The 17382-nt window shown below is 53.4% G+C and overlaps 1 protein-coding gene across 1 annotated transcript in view; it reads left to right on the forward strand.

Moving 5' to 3' along the window:
- The window catches only part of KIF13B (kinesin family member 13B), a 156290-nt gene extending 141607 nt beyond the window's left edge, over positions 1 to 14683 (forward strand). Inside the window, 3 exon segments of the mRNA XM_049771160.1 lie at positions 8511 to 8573; positions 11714 to 12368; positions 12904 to 14683. Coding sequence (XP_049627117.1) covers positions 8511 to 8573; positions 11714 to 12368; positions 12904 to 13205 — 1020 coding nt within the window. The 3' untranslated portion in view covers positions 13206 to 14683.
- The last annotated feature ends 2699 nt before the right edge of the window (positions 14684 to 17382 follow it).

Raw genomic sequence — 17382 nt, forward strand, 5'->3', positions numbered from 1 at the left:
CTTGATTTTGTTTTAGATTGTTGATCCACACCCAGAGTTGCTCAGTGATCTTCCTAACATGGTGCTGTGTGGGCCAGGCCACCCAGAGGTGCTGTAGTGGAACTCTGGTCTTTCCCATTTTTGTTGAAAGACTTTGAAGATCACCTATGTGCTGTCTTATCTGTTCATCCCCTCAATTAAAGTGTTTTTATTTATTGAAGCAGAAGTGTTAGGATAGTCCCAGATATTTCCTATCTGGGGGATCACCACAGATGGGACTATATAACCAGCAGTGACAGCAGTGTGCCTGTGTGCTATATTCCCCCCACCAGCTGCATGCTGCCCTTCTCTGTCCTGCCCACTTCCCTTTCCCTTTGAAGAACCTGGTTCTTTGTACAGGTCACACAACTTGGTGCTATGGCTTGACCCCTTGGCAGTGTTTCCCTTTCTGCATCTCACGCAGACATTATCCTTGAGCTCTGGCCTCGAGGATCCAATGACCTGTTCCAACACCCTACTTCCATATCAGTGGAAGTCGGTCTCAGCTCATCAGACTGCAAACTTCCAGTGCAAAGATCAAAGCCCCTCTCAGTTTATAGCAGAACCATTCGTCACCTTATCTCCCTTCCTAATTCCGTAAAAATCTGTAGATGCCTCTTCCTGCCAGCCCTACTTCTATTACTCTCTTCTTTTTTCCTCACTATTCTCTTCTTTTTTTGTTTTCATTATTTTTTTCTTGCTCCACTATACTAAACCATTTTTTAAACTGTCTTTAAATCCCCCCCCCCCCATTTTTTGGCTAGAGTGATAGCACAGAGAGGAGTGAGTTTAACTTACATGAAGCTGACCCAACCCATAGGACTAATATCCCATAGGGTCCCCCAAACCTGCCAGGAGTGATTCCTGAGTACAGAGCCAGGAGTAACCCCATAGCACCCAAAAACCAATATAATATATATATATATTTGCCCTTTTTTTGGGGGTCTTCTTTCTAAATCTCATGAACATAGGAAGCTTATTTCAGTCCTAAGAGCTTTTGCAGACCCAGGAAATGGCCCGCAGGGCTGGAGCATGATTTGCATTTAGAAGTCCCAGGTTTTACCCTAGAGCCCCAAACCAGGAGTAATGCCCAAGTATTGCCGAGGATGACCCCAGAACAAATGAATTGGAGAGTTTTGTATCAGCTTATCTATCCTAAGTGGCAGGTTCTCTCTCTGTCTCTCTCTGTATCTCTCTCTGTCTCTCTGTCTCTCTCTGTCTTTCTCTGTCTCTCTGTCTCTCTGTCTCTGTCTCTCTCTGTCTCTCTGTCTCTCTCTCTGTCTCTCTCTCTGTCTCTCTCTCTCTCTCTCTCTCTCTCTCTCTCTCTCGCCCTCCCTCCCTCCCTCTCTCCCCTCTCCCCCCTGCCTTTGCACAACCCCTCAGTTTCTCATCTCCTTTTGGAGTAACCTTGGCCAGTGAGACCCACACTGCTCTGGAGTCTTCAGAGCTGCTGAATTTGCTCTTCTCCTCTGCAGCCTTTGCTGTTTGTTCAGTGGTTGGGTCCTGAAGCACCCTGCAGCATCCAGAGCCAATGGGCACTTCAGAAGGGAGACCTTGTGCCTGAGTTGACCATCTTAGATGGGAGATTCTCATGCCCAGGATTAGCCAGCCATTCCTGACCCCTCCCAGAAGGATGTAGCTTCCCTTAAAGAACCGTCCCAAGGAGCCGGAGTGATAGCACAGCAGTAGGGTGTTTGCCTTGTACAACCAACACAGGACCCCAGTTTAATTCCCAGCATCCCATATGGTCCTCCAAGCCTGCCAGGAACGACTTCTGAGTGCAGAGCCAGGAGTAACCCCTGAGCACCCCCAGGTGTGGCCCAAAAACAAAACAAAAAGAACCAACCCAAAAAAGGAAGGGAAGCCTCCAACTCACTATTTAGCTGATCAGAGATGTTTGTGATCACCTGAGCTTGAGCCATCCAATCAGAAACCCATCTGTGGGGACAGGCTCCCTGAGGTCACTGAGGTCCCTCCTAGAGGTTACCTGATGGGATCAGCTCAATTCTCATCCCCTGCATGGGGCTGTCACCTTTGATAATCGAGGACTTTGGTGTGGCCAGATTTTAGGGGAACACCCAGGGACTAGGTGGTGTGTAGCTCAGAGTGTCTCTTGCACTGGTGAGGTGATGGGTGTGATTTTCAACACCACCTCCCGAGTCGGTATAGCCTTCCAAAATGCTGTGTCTGTCCCCAGCATGTCTCTGCATTTGTTTATCATCGTTTTTCTTTTGAGTCACTCCTGGCACAGCTCAGGGTACCATGAAGTGCCCAGGATTCAGTGCCTGGCTCCTGTATGCAGATCAGGGCGCCGCCCGGCTTCTGAGTCATCTACCTGGCCCCGAGCCAAATATTCCAGATATTAATCTTGAGTGCAGTGGTGTCATCCCTTTGAGAATCTTAGTACCTAAAAGATGTATTGCTTCTTTGAAAAAAAATCTATATCCAGGGCCAGAATGATAGCACAGTGGAGAGGGCCTCTACCTTGCACTGGCTTGACCCAGCTTGATCCCCGGTATCCCATAGGGTCCCTGGAGCAGTGCAGATTCAAGTGCAGAGCCAAGCATCAGCCCTGAGCTCCACTGGGTATGCCTGCCCCCCTCAAAAGCATTCAATAATCTAATAATCTATATCCTTTCTGCAGGACCTCCAGAGCCTTCTGGGAAAAGGCCCATTATTTCACTCAGTCTTTGCCTCCGTTTCTCTGTTCTTAGTAGGTAAAGGGTCGGATAGCCAACAGTGATGAATTCAGATGGCCTAGCCTGAATCCTTAGTGCTGCTGGGCCCCCTGACTACTGGTGGGAGCAGCTCTCCAGTCAAGCAGGAAACCTCAGAAAGTTCCTGCGTACCCCTGGGCAGGACTCTGAGCTGCAGCAGCTGCAAATAAGTTTCCAGCTTTGTTTCCTTGCTTTGTGCTGTTGCCTTGCCTGATCCTACCCCACTGAGGGGCCCAGACAGGACAGTGTGAGTGTCAGAAATAACATAGCTGTTGGGCTGGGAGAGGTACCCAGGTTAAGGTGCTTGTCTTCCTCATGGTGGATTGGATTCCTGGCACTGCCAACCGCCACACACAGCCTGTACCAGTCTCTTGCCATGCCCAAACAAACGAACGAACGAACAAACAAAGAAGAGTGCAGTGGCATCTTCCTTTTCTCAGTGATTCTCTTTGACCAAGGCACAGTCCTGCTGCATATTCCTAGGGCCAGAATTCAAACCCGGGGCCTCACACATGTTGGGGTGGCAGAGGTTGAACCCCGAGACCATACCCCCAGCCTGACTTTGTTACCTGCTCACACCATTTGATTGGGGCTTCGGATTTGGGTCCAGAACCGGTGGCGCTCAGGTTACTCCTGGCTCTGCACACAGGAATCACTCCTAGCAGGCTTGAGAGACAGTATGGGATTCTGAAGATTGAACCTAGGTCAGTTGTGTGCAAGGCCAGTGCCATCTTGCTGTGTTGTTGCTACGGCTGACCGTCTCTGTGTCTCCTTTTTATTCACTGATTTATTTACTTTAGTTTTTGGGTCACAGCCAACATAGCTCAGGCTGTTCCCAGCTGTGTGCTTGGGGGTGGGTCCCGGGTCTTGGGGGACCATATGACCCCCATGGAACAGATGTGGGGTCTCCTTTAGCCCAGGTTCTCCTGGATCCTACCTCATCTTATAGCATCATCTCAACTGACCAAAATAGTTCCTCCTCTTCCTCATTCTCTTCCCTTTTTTCCTCCTCCAATTCCTCCTTTTTCTCTTCCTCTCTTCTAGTACACTCAGGAGGCTTTGGCCTTCGCCCCTCCCAGATACCCCACTGGGTGCCTCTCAGATCCCTGGATCACCCTTTGATGGTGCCCTTTTTGATTTAGACACTGTTAGAATCAGAAGAGAGGTTGGAGGTGATCCCCAAGGAAGGGTGCAGGAAGCATTTGCTGGCTGAGCACTAAGTGATAGAGTCTGAGTGTGAGCACTGGGGGTGGGGGGAATCATCCAGGGAGATAGCCGGAGTGGACCCCTGGGTGTAGGTGAGCGAGGCTCTGCCAGGTGGTACCCCAGCTTTGGCCATTCCTGCTTTAGGGCCTAGAGAAAGTGTGGGTTACTTTGTGCTCCAGATAAGGCTTTGAGTTTCACAACGGGGTGGGACAGAGGCAGGAAATGTGTGGAAGGAGTAAAAAAAAGGAATTGCATTGAAGTGTTCTTGACATTTTCAAGCAAGAATGTTCAATTCCCTCAAGCCAAGAGACACACACATAGACACATGCAAAGAAACATAGATACACATACTCACAAAATCTCACACAGACACACATACAAATATACACAGACACACACACAAATACACACTGACAACACACTGATGCACTCACACACAGAGATACACGTACATAGATACACACACATACAAAAATACATAGATACAAATAAATACACACACACACACACACACACACACACACACACACACACACACACACACACACACACACACACACACACACACACCCCTGGTTAGGAACCCTGGAGATAAACGTGATTGCGGGTCCTGAAGGCCTGGACACACACACATACACACACACACACACACACACACATCGTTGCTTCACACTATCTCCAGCCTCTGGAGTCTTCGCGCCCCACGAGGTGGGGTTGGTCTGTGGGGGGCCCACCTGCTGCTGAGTTCCCCACCCCGCTCCAGAGGGTCTGGGAGGTGACAGCTGACAGGGTTTGCTGCCCATGACCTTCTGCTGCCAGTTTAGAAGCGAACATGGAAAATAACGAACAGCGGTTAATGAAATCTGCCCTCATGTTCAAGTACGTCTCGCAGACAGCACAGCAAATAATTGAAAGAACTTCCTGCTCTCTAATTAGCCAGATTGAATTAATTCAGCATAATGCCTTTTTTTTTCTTGTTTCTAGAAGTTTGTACTCAGGGGAGGCTTTGTATTCTACACCTCAAATTCTGGGGGGGGGGGTGTTGCGAGTGAGGGTCTCTGACTGTTTTTTGGTCCATGCAGGGGGTTAAGGAATGAAGGCCCAGAAGACTCCCCCTCACTGCTTGGCATTTCTGCCGCTGTTCCCACCAGGCCTTTCTGTGTCTTGCCCCCACACCCCCCGCCAGGAGACACCCCTCCCATGCCTACAGCCCCACTGGAGTGATGGACCAACGCTGAGGCCACAGTGCTCAGCTGAGTGAGAGGCTAGAGGCTTTGCATTCCCTTCAGGGTGGTTCTCCCATGTGTGAAGTTAGTTCTCCTTGCCCACACAGAGCCAGTCTCCTGCTCCACCATCCCCAGGCTAGTCCCCTGTGTGCTGAGTAATGCCAGGTGGTTATTGTGTCAGCTACCCTCCCAGAGACCCACCCTCACCTCAGGCTCTGACCCAGAAGCATCTGGGCAGGAAACTGGAATCCTGGCTTTCACTTGCCTCCTGGTGTCTGCTGAGTTCCTTTTGTTCCTGGGACTTAGAAATGGGAAAATAGAGGCTGGACTCAGAGCACAGCAGGGAGGGTGTTTGTCTTGCATGCAGCCAACTTGGGTTCAATCCCCAGCATCCCATATGGTCCCCTGGCACTGCCAGGAGAGACCCTTGAGCGCAGAGTCAGGAGGAAGCCTTGAGCACCGCCAGGTGTACCACCGCCCCAACTAAACAAAAAATAAACAAAAAACTCCAAAAACCACCACCACCACCAAAAAGAAATAGGGAAGTTGGGGCCCGAGAGAGCGAGAGCACAGCAGGGAGGGTGCTTGTCTTGCACATGGCCTACCCAAGTTTGATCCTTGGCATCCCATACAGTCCCTGAGCACTACCAAGAGTAATTCATGAGCTTGGATCCAAGAACAACCCTGAGCCTTGCTGGTGTGGCCCTACAGCACACACACACACACACACACACACACACACACACACACACACACACACACACACACACGCACACGCACACGCGCACACGCACACACACAAATAAAAATAAGGAAGCTACAGGTCAAATTAGTTTTGGTAACATGATTTATTTTATCTGTATTAATGTCATCATTTCAACCCACAACATTTTAAAACTTACTGTGGGATTGATTTTTTTTTTCATCGTTTTTTTTTTCCACCCTGCACAAAGTCCTTGAAATCAGGTCTGTATTTTACATTTCTAGCACATCTCAATTTGGAAACTAGATTTTCATCGGAAATACTTGATCTGCATTTGCAGTTCACACAATCCCCAGTTGACAAGGTAGAGTCACATGTCTGTTCCAGACATACTTTCTGTTCTAAGTGCATATGGTAGCCACTTGATGCAGTAAAGTGGGGGCGCTTCCCCTCCCCAGCTGCCTTTCAGGGATTCATTGGAGGCTGGTTGTCCCTTAGTGGACAGTGCAGTTAGGGGTTATCTCTGGATACGGCGGGGAAGGGGTTCAGTTCCTCTTTTATTTGGTTTTTGGTTTTGGGGCCACACCCAGTGGTGCTCGGTTTACTCCTGGATCTGCACTCAAATCGCTCCTGCAGGCTCGGGGGACCATATGGGATGCCGGGAATTGAATTGGGGTCTATCCCGGGTCAGCTGCATGGAAGGGAAATGTCCTACCACTGTGTTATGGCTCTGGCCCCTTCAGTTCCTCTTCTAAGACAGTAGAATATCATGAATGCAGAACTGAGGTTTCTTTTCTGCTCTTTTCTGTCTGTCCTCTTCTATTGTACAGTTGGTATCTCACAGGCCTTACTAGACTCAATGAGGAATATTAGATTTGCAGAATAAATGAATCACAAAAGCTTTTGAAGTCCTATCCAGATGGGGCATTTACTAAGCATGGCTTACCTGTGTTTTCATGGTTAAGTTCACAGGTAATTTTCCTTCAGTCCCTTTCTGGTGGAGGGCAGTAATGTGAGTTTTGAGGTCATACAGGTGCTGTTCTGAAGGCAGGTGGTACCGGGGACCGAGCCCAACACTAGCTCTATTGAGGGATCTCCCGGTCCTCTTTGTGTAGAGATTGAGGTGATGTGACTTTGATTTATATGAGGGCCCACTCAAACATCTTAGAAGCAGTGCTGCCACCTTGGCCCCGCACAAGAGTGCCAGTCCCTGTCTGTGTCAGTCCACAGGGCATCTCCAGCCCATTTGGAGACTGGACTTGTCTCTGGGAGCCTCAGTTCTGTAGGTAGAGCTGAAGGACTTGCTTTCCTAGGACGGCGGCGTCTGTTCCTCACTTTATTCCAACCCTATCTTGGCAGCTAGCTGAGGCACTCAGGAAATGGGGCACCCACGGCCAGGACTCAATGAGGTGCCAGGCTGCCCCTCCTATGGGTCTCTGCCCACCAGTTCACGGCACCCCCGGCCGCACCTCACCTTTCGGGAAACATCTCAGCTTCTGTGGTGTGAAATGCAGATAATTAGACTTATATGCGCTTGTCTCATGGGACTGCTCCTTAATATTTATAGCTGCAAAATACTTTGCAGTCATTTTTATTAATAGTTACCAGATGTGTCATAAGGATTAATGAACTTAAGGTTCTGAAATGTTTTGAGCTCCTGAAATAGGAGGTGATGTCTGCTCGGGGCAGATGGAAAAAGCATATCAAGATGCAAACAAGACCCACTTGGAGGTTGCCCCATCTGCCCAGAGAACATGGGGCAGCCCCAGTCAGGATTACAGGAGGCATCACAGGCCATGGCCAAGTAGAACAAGTTGAGGGCCCCTTGTCCATGCCCCACCATCACCATGCACATTCTTGTCAACCAGAACTTTGCTGATGTCCAGCCAGAGCACTGTGGCCACAGCACTGGTAGAAATAAGAGCTGAACACTGGCCTATTGCAGGTGGCAGAAACATTGTCTTATAGATGCTTAAGGTGATCAGCCAGCCCTCCTGATCCCTCCCTCCCTCTACCTACCCACTTATCCCTCCCTCCACCCATCCTTCCTTCCATCCATCCACTCCTCCGTCTGTTCATCCCTCCCTCCATCTGTTCATTAATCCCTCCCTCAGTCCCTCCATCTCTCAACCCTCCTTCTTCCACTACTTATTCAGTTTGGGGGCTCTCAGGTAGAGGGTAGAATCTGTCAGCTGTCCCAGGCACATCAGCACTCACTGTGATGGGGCCCGGAGACTGCATGCTCTGAGGAGGTGTCAGCTGCCCGCAATGGGCCCAGCGGCTTCGGTTGGGTTTTTCTTATCAGGTTTTTTTTTTGTTTTGTTTTGTTTTTGGTTTTTGGGTCACACCCAGCGGTGCTCAGGGGTTACTCCTGGCTGTCTGCTCAGAAATAGCTCCTGGCAGGCACGGGGGACCATATGGGACACCAGGGATTCGAACCAACCACCTTTGGTCCTGGATCGGCTGCTTGTAAGGCAAACGCGCTGTGCTATCTCTCCGGGCCCTTTCTTATCAGTTTTGACCCATCCATCTTCAGAACTCTTGGTACTCCTGAATGTGGGGGCAACTCTGGGGAACTCCTGCTCTTATCTCCATCTCCCTGCCCCATACCCTCACACTGCCTGTTTCCTGTTTCCTCAGCCTGTTCCCCGGATCTTGGTGCAGCCAGCCCAGCCAGATGCTGTGGCCCCCAGAATGGTGCAGGTGAGTGAGGGGGGCACCGTGGCATGGTGCCCACCCATGGGTGCCCCAGAGGGTGGATGCCCCAAGCATCTGCTAGTGGAAGCCACATCACAGTCCAGACTTTCACCTCCCCTTTGGAGAACAGCAAGAGCACAGGCCTCTCCCTCTTCCCTTCCCCACTTTTCTATTCCCAACTTGTTGATCACATGATTACCAAGTTGGAGGTGCCCGGGTTCTGGGTTGCTAATGCCAGCTGCATCCTAATGGTCCCTGGGCCCCACAATTTCTGTATACAGAACAGCCCTGCCCCTCACCCCCATTCTTGTTCCCGGTGCTCAGCCAATTTTTTGGTTCACATTTCATTCTGATTCATGACATCAGCACAAAAAAGGCAAAGTTTTATGGGGAGAAAAAACTTCTGATTCCCCACAGCTTGATATCTGCCTGTGCAGGAGACAGTGGGAACAGGGCATTTCTTTCTTTTAAAAAGAAACAGGGGCTGGAGAGATAGCATGGAGGTAAGGCGTTTGCCTTTCATGCATTAGGACGGTGTTTCGAATCTCAGCATCCCATATGGTCCCCTGTGCCTGCCAGGGGCGATTTCTGAGCATAGAGCCAGGAGTAACCCCTGAGTTTTTAGGTGTGACCCAAAAACTAAAAACAAACAAACAAGGCTGGAGAGATAGCATAGCAGTAAATCGTTTGCCTTGCACACGGCCAACCCAGGACAGACTTGGGTTTGATCCCTGGCATCCCCTGCCAGGAGCGATTTCTGAGCATAGAGCCAGGAGTAACGAGACGTGTGGCCCCAAAACTAACAAAAACTAACAAACACAACACAAAAAGCTAAACCACCAGGAAGGGCATCTGGGTTGTCAAGGGCTGATTCTCTCTGGTCGTAGTGGGTGGATCTTGATGCAGCCAGCCCAGCCAGAATGGTGCAGGTGAGTGAGGGGGGGCACCGTGGCATGGTGCCCACCCATGGGTGCCCCAGAAGGTAGATGCCTCAAGCATCTGTTAGTGGAAGCCACACTCACAGTCTGGACTTTCACCTCCCCTTTGGAGAACAGCCACTGTTGGAACTGTCCCTGAAGGGACTGAACTAGAGGGACTGTGATCCTGTATGTTCTGTGCCAGGCACATGGGCAGCAACAGGCTTTGCATCGTGGTGTCTGTCCCTCTGTAGGGCTGGGGTGTTGGAAAAGTTTTCTGGCCTGTGTTGGACAAACAATCGGGGGTCCCTTCTGGGCCCAGATACAGGGCCTGGCTGTCCCCCCACTTCAGGGTCTCAGGGTAGCACTCAGAGGGTAGCTTCAAGTCTGATGCTTTCTTTGCCTACTCTAGCCTCTGGAAACTAGACAGAAAGAGCCCATCAGTTGGGTACAGGGAGCATGAGAAAAATGATTGAAGGATTGCCTAATCTCGTAGAGTATTTACGCTGTGACAGTTATCGATCTATTGGATTTAGTGGGTTCTGCAGCCCAGAGATCCATCACCAGAATGGGCCGCTGCTCTCCAGAGGGGCCCTGAATGTGAGCCTGTGGGGGGAGGGGACCCCGATTCAGGGTTGTGAGTGACGAGGCCCGAGAACGCACCTGATTTATCAAACTGCCGAGCGAGGCTAAGACGCTCAGAGACTTATAGATCTCGGCATTGGCCAGTGCAGATAAATCTGGTTTCAAATGCAAGTGGCCGTTCCTGTAACCTAAATCATCTTTCCGTAAATCTGGGAAAGCATATTTCTCTCTAGAACAACACCTCTCCCTTCCCCTGCACTGCTCCTGTCCACCCCAAAACCGCCCAAGGTATAGGAGAAGGCTGAAAGGACTCTCTGCCTCCTCCTGCAGGCCCGTGTGCCCAGGAATAGCCTGGCAGGCAGCGGAGCTACCAGTGACACTCGCACAGTGACATGACAGGCAGGAGTGCCAGCCCTGGGTAGCAGCGGCTTGGCCACCCTGCAAGGTCTCCTCCTCAGCACTGCAAAAGGTGCCCCCCCCCAGCACCGTGCCACTCTACACTGGGCATCTCTGTGCAAGTCACTTGGAATGATCATCTCTGCTCAGTGCCAGGGCAAGGGCTCAGAGAGGGGGTACCATCTGGTGCAGTTCTGAGGTCCCCTCACCTGCACCCCCAGAGTTCCTCCTGGACCTTCCCTGCATCAGCCCAGTTCTCTCAAGAACCCTGGTGGCAGGAGAGCCTCAAACCCTTCTCCAGCTATCTTTGCTCTCAGGACTCACAGATTCTGAGAGAGTGATTGATTTGGGTTTGAGTGCTGCTTAGGGCTGACTCACTCCTGGCTCAGTGCTCAGGGGTCCCTCCTGGCGAGGCTCAGGGAGCCCTTCATAGTTCCATCATGATCTAACTGGAATTGGCCATGTGCAAGGCAAGCGTCTTAACCCCTCTTCTGACTTCTCAGTTCCATAGCTTTGGGCCTTGCCTCACAGTCTCAGGAATGACCTCTGATGGGACCTGGGGGGCTAGAGGCAGATTGATGGATCAAAACAAAGTGCTTCACTCTGTAGTGTTTTTCCAGGGTTGAAAGGCCAAGGTTCAGGCATTGGGGAGAACCAGGGCCAAGTCTGTCTTCCCTTACCCCAAATTTCCTCTGGGGGTGGGTTTATGAGGTGGACAAGATGGATGAACTCAGGCAGCTGTGAAGGGACTCAATTTCTAGCTCCTCTCCTCTCCGAGAGCAGGAGCAATAGAATGTTCCAAAACATTGGAGAAATAGAATGTTTCAGAGCATTGGAGCAATAGAATGTCCCAGTGCATTAGAGTTACAGAACATTCCAGATCAGGGCCGGAGAGATAGCATGGAGGTAAGGCATTTGCCTTGCATGCAGAAGGTCGGTGGTTCAAATCCCAGCATCCCATATGGTCCCCCGAGCCTGCCAGGAGCGATTTCTGAGCATAGAGCCAGGAGTAACCCCTGAGTGCTGCTGGGTTTGACCCAAAAACTAAAAGAAAGAATATTCCAGATTGTTCTAGCCCCCTCCCAAAGGCTACAGGTTCAGAAATTCAGGGGGAAGGGGAGAGCTTCTGAGGATACCTGTGTCCACTCTGGGCTGCCCCCCATTTTCTTGGCCTATGATCCTCCAGTCTGTGGCCTTGGCCAAAGACAAACCCCAACTCTGACCTATGCGCACCCCTTTCTGCCGCAGGTACCCCGAGAACCCCGAGACAGTGTGGGATCGACTTCGCCAGGGCCGGTTCCCGTGGCAAAGGTTTCGGAGCGGCTGTCCAAGGGACCAGACGTCCCCGAGGTCCCGGAGGGGCCCCCCAGCCCCGTGAGCGAGGCGTCGAGCGGCTACTTCTCCCACAGCGCATCCAGCGCCACCCTCAGCGACGCCCCGGTCCTGGGCCTGGACGCTGGGGCCCCCTCTCCCGCCTCGCCCGCCTCGCCCCCGGGCGTCCAGAGCCCGGCCCTGGTGCCCACCTCCTCGCCTCCGCCTCCTCCCAGTGCCCCCTCGGTCCCCCACAAGGACCTGGTGAGCCAGCAGGGATCGGGCGAGGCCGGCCCCAAGCCCCGCGCGGCTGCCGACCTGCCTGCTTCCCCGTTCCGGATCCGCAAGGTGCGCACGTCGGAGCTGCAGTCCTTCTCCCGCATACTCGGCGGGGACGCCGGCGCGGGGGACCCGGGCCCCGGCAAGCTGGATGTCTCGTCCGACTCCGAAGAGGCCACTGAGGTGCCCGAGTGGCTCCGGGAAGGGGAGCCTGTGACCGTGGGCGCCCACAAAACGGGCGTCGTCCGGTATGTGGGACCCACGGACTTCCAGGAGGGCACGTGGGTCGGCGTGGAGCTGGACCTCCCCGCAGGTGAGCACTGGGGTGCGGAGTACCCCTCTCTGGTCCCCAGAAATGCCCACCAGGGGTCCTGCAGTCTCCCCTACCCCTTAGTGGCCTGGAGCACCTGCATTTTACCAACCCCTAAAGGGGTTCAGCCCAGGGCAGGACTCTGATAAGGGGGCCCCCTTTGGAAACCTGCTACGCCCAGTTTGCACCCCCAACCCCAGGATTTGGGTTCCCTTAAGTATATGCTCAGGACCCCAGAATAGCCACCCCGGAATTATTTTAGCGAATAGCACAGTGGGGAGGGCGTTTGCCTGGCACATAGTTGACCCGGGTTCGATCCCCGGCATCCCATAGAGTCCCCCACAAGCAACAGAAATGATTCCTGAGCACAGAGCCAGGAGTAAGGCTTTGGTGTGGCCCCCTAGCCTCCCTTCTAAAAAACAACCCAAAACCCTCCCCGGGGAAGCTGTTCACGGGTGTTGGATTCACACCGCAGTGGAGCCCCAGTGGGCTGAGGTAGCGGCCTCGCGAACCCCGTTTCCCGTTCTCGTCCCTGCAGGCAAAAACGACGGCTGTATCGGGGGACGCCAGTACTTCCACTGCCGCCCCGGCCACGGGCTGCTGGTCCGGCCGGGCCGGGTACACCGGGCGGCGGGCGCAGGTGCGGGCGCGGCCCGGCGGCGCAGCCTGGGGCTCCGGCCCCATGGTAATCCCGAGCCACGCCGCAGCAGCACCCTGAGTGGCTCGGCCACCAACCTGGCCTCGCTCACGGCTGCCCTGGCCAAGGCCGACGGTCCCGCGGCGCAGCGGGCCGAGCGGGGCCAGCGCCACTCTGAGAACCGCAAGTCCTGGGCCAGCTGAGCCGCGCGCGCAGGGTCCCCGCCGCCCTCCGTGGGGCACCAGCCTGAAGGTTTTGCGCAAGGAAGAGGACGCATGACGCTGCCCGCTGCCTGGCACTCCGTACAGGGTGGGGAAAGTTCCGGAGCAGAACCCTGGATGCGAATGGAAGCCCCCTCCCTGCTGCGCCGGGCACCCCAAAAGTGCCTCCTAGCCCTGTGCCCCTGCGCCCCTCCCCGGGGCTCCCCACTGTGCCCAGAACCTGGACCGTATTTATTTCTATTTATTTGGTCACCACCCCAATCACGCGCGAGCCACAATCTATGGGGTGGACACACCCCTCCCCCCGCTGGTGCCCGAGAAGTGCCCTTGGGTCCTGCGGCCCCTAAACTAGGTGCATCCGTGTCTGGAAGGGCTGTTTCTGGGTTAGGCCCCTCTACATTCCCCCAGAACCATGCAGAACCCAAAGCCAGCAGCACCTGCACATTAGAGCCTCCTGTTCCCTCAGGCCTCCAGGTGGAGCACAGGGCGCCTCACTGCCTCCCCCCACCCCCCAGGTGTAAGCAGGAGCCCCGTGCAGCGTCCCAGGTGCAGACCTGTAGAAGCCCCATGATCGCTGGGTGCCCACCCACGGGTGACAGCCTCAGTGCCTCCACCTATCCCATCCCGCCCCTCCCGGGGGATAAGCATAGCAGGCCGAACTGGGGACTAGGCCTTGCTCCCAGGTTCTTCTGGCAGTCCCAGTTGGAGACAGGTGTCCATGTCTGTGTCCCCTGGCCCCAGTCTCCCCACTTAACTTTCCTCATGTGCCTCCACATCACATCTGGCCCTGTGGGGGAAGATTCTAGAACTTGGGCCAGTTGGCATTGCCTCACTTGAAACCTTTTGGGGAACCAGCTGGCTTTGCCCAGTGATGGGACCACTTTCTGCCTAACCCAGTTTCGTGGCCAGCTGCTTTAATTGGGGGTCAGGCTTGCCTGATTAAAGGGCAAGAGGATCATCTGCCCCCCACGGTCCATGCAGGCTCAGGGCACAGAGAAGGGACAGTATGGAGGCACCCAACTCCTACATCACAGCACTGTAGAAAGCAGGAGGAGACCCAGGGGTGCATGTGGGCCTCAGAGCCAAGAGTGCTCCCTACTCTGCACTGGACTCCCTAGAGAAATTCAGGAAGGGCCAATTTCCCGCCTGGTCAGTGGCTGAGCCTGGGGCCTGTTCTTCCTTGTGCCTTACTCTTGGGGACCCAAGAGCAGCCTGTTTCCCCACTCCAGGAGGTCTCCATGCCACCTGGTCTCACAGTTGCCCACTGTGCCTTCTGCTGCTCTCTGCTGCTGGGAGCTGGGGTTGTGAACACCAGCGATGCCCAGTCGTTGTGCCCTGCACAGTGTGGAGGTTCGGGTGCTCCAAACAGCCCCGGGGTGGGGGGAGGTGCTGCAGCACCTATCTTCCCTCCTGGTGACTCACCAGCTGCTGCTCAATAAATAAATGCAGTGATTCTTGGCTTATGCCTGCTGTCGCCTGCTTCGACTGCTGCCCCAACGTAAGGGGTGTTCAGGATAGAAAGGGTTTTGGGCGCCTCCAAAGGGCTGCAGGGCAGAGGTTGGAGGCTACTTGGTTCTGAGTGACCCTGGAGTGAGGGACGGGGGGGCCCCGGTTGTGCTCACTGTGACCTGAATTGGGAAACCAGGGGTAGTTAGTTGTGTCTCACACTGGCCTGACTCCACCAGAAATTGAGGAAACTTCCCACCCAGGGACCTTCCTGGTGGAACTCAGGAAACAAAAGAGAGTTCTGTGTGGGTTTGATCCCTGGCATCTCTTATGTTCCCAAGTCTGCCAACAGTAACCCCAGAGTACTACTGGGTCCGGCACAAATCCCGCCTTCCCTGCAAAACAAAAACCAAAAACAAACAAACAAAAAAACAAGTTCTAGGGCTGTATACATAGCACAGCAGGGAGGGACTTTGCCTTGCATATGGATAACCCGGGTTTGATCCCTAGCATCCCATAAGCTTCCCCAAACCTATCAGGAGTCATTCCTGAACATAGAGCACAGGAGTAACCAGAGCTCTGCTGGGTGTGGCCAAAACGAAAACAAAATTCTGTAATAAATTGGGGAGATTGTTGGACTTGCCTGGCCAGCATTTGATCAAGGTCCCCCCTCTAGGATTGCCCCTGGGATTATCTACAAGTTCCCACTGTGATCTCAGGACTCAGCCCAGCACCATCAAAGGACCATGGTCACACACCCCAATGGCTTCGAAGGTGACTGAGGTGACAGCCAAGGCCCAAAGGCCTGAACCAGTGGGTGCAGCCACAGAGGAGGGGGCCATAGGAGTGGACAGGGAATCCTCCCTGAAGCAGGGTTTGTTTGTAGTCCAGGAGTCCAGAGATACTCATGTCAGTGATGCCAAGCATAACAGACTTGAATCAGGACACAAAATCTGCCTGGCTCCTGGGATCAGCCACATGTTTGAATTGTGTGAAACTTTGGCTGTGCTTAGGCCCCAGTATGGTTCAGCACACCTTTGCTGACCTGACCTGGACCAGTTCAAGACCCACTTATGGCCAGGAGGGTCCCATCTAGTGGTCACCCCGAAGGCCGAGCACTGGGGACCAGGATTGAAGGACAAAAGGGGGGAAGCAGCCATTTAGGGGCATGAAGGGCCCACAATGACCCGAGTAGGCCCAGGTTAGCTCCCCAGGGTGCAGATCACCCTGTAGCATTCTCAGCTCTGATCCTATGGAGGATGAAATTCACTCTCATGCTCAGACAGACTCCCTCAGTCTGGAGGTGCCAAGCTCACAGGTTGCCCTTGAGTTGAAGAACTCCATCCTGAAGCTAAAGCTGTGTGTGTGAGAGGGGAGGTGGGTTCCTCTTGCTATGCTCTGCACTGAGGCTGCTCTGGCATGATCTGGCCTGGTGGTTGTGTTGATACCAAATACATAGCAGCAGCGCTGAAGGGGTGAAGGGGGAGACACCAGTGCTGGGGGTTGAATCAGGGCCATATGTGAGCTCGGCATGATCTCCAGGCCTCAGAGTCGGCTTGCTGGAAAGTGCAGGCCATGGAGGGAGGTGCAAAGGTGGCAGTTTGCAGTGCCTAGTGAGATGCAGTCTGGAGTCCAGAGAAACCTCCCCAGAGGTGGAGGAAAGGTGGGAAGGGCTCTTGAGGCTAGATGGAGAATCTGGAGAAGTGAGGCTTAGTACCTGAAAGGTTTGGGGTGGTGGTGGAAGGGGCTGGCCCGGGTGCTAGCAGCCACCCTCCTTTCTCCACCCCAGCATGAACACGGTGCCCAGAGCCTCCCCCCAGCATTGCACTAAGTAACCAAAGAAATTCAGCAGCCTTGGTTCAGTTATACATTTTATTCTCTAATAGGTACAATACTAAAATAAACACAAATTAAAAAAAAGTTTTATTCAAACAAAACTGTACAAAAAAGCAGTATACTACATGGTAATTACAGAACAGTCTACTGTCCAAAAGGCACTAATCCAGAATAGGAGAGAACAGTGATACAGGACTCCAACTAGCTCAGTAACAGACAGGCGCTCGTTTCTCGGACCACGGACATCTAGAAACAAGGCGCTGGCTCCGGTCAGCACTCGGGGGTCCCGGAGGGGGGAGGTGCAGCATCCCGCTATCTATGCCTCTTCTCACATTTAGGGTTCGGGACATCCTGCAGCCACTCAACCCTCGTGTGTGTTAGCACCGGGGAGCTGGGTGGGGCCAGGTGTGGGGGGGACCTGGACAGCAGCAGAGAGACCAGACCCGCGGATCCTCCCAGGGAACCTCTGGGCCCAGACCAGGTTCCGGCCCCTCCATCCTGGCACTTGAGAATGCCAGTCGCAGCTTTATTTTGGGGAGTGTCTGAGGATGGGGGTCCCAGTCACTGTAGTTCCTGGAGATCCTGCCTACCCGCAGCCGTGCCTGGACCTCAGGTTGAAGGCCCGGCACCCCTTGAACCCAAGCTTCCTCCCTCCACTCTCAAACGGACTCTGGACGGGAGGAAGAGAGATACTGCAGCTCCCACCCCCCCAACAGTGTCAGACACGGAGGAGAAGAAGACAAAGATGGCTGTCGGGTGTTAACAAAAATAAGTAACAAAGAAACAGGGTTCACCCATATTCTCTTCTCACACCATCCTATACTACATCCTCCTTCTGCTTAGCAGAAAAATTGTACGTACACAAAAATACAAATAC

The sequence above is a fragment of the Suncus etruscus genome, chromosome 4 (genome assembly GCF_024139225.1).
Source record: "Suncus etruscus isolate mSunEtr1 chromosome 4, mSunEtr1.pri.cur, whole genome shotgun sequence".
Lineage (NCBI taxonomy): Eukaryota > Metazoa > Chordata > Mammalia > Eulipotyphla > Soricidae > Suncus > Suncus etruscus.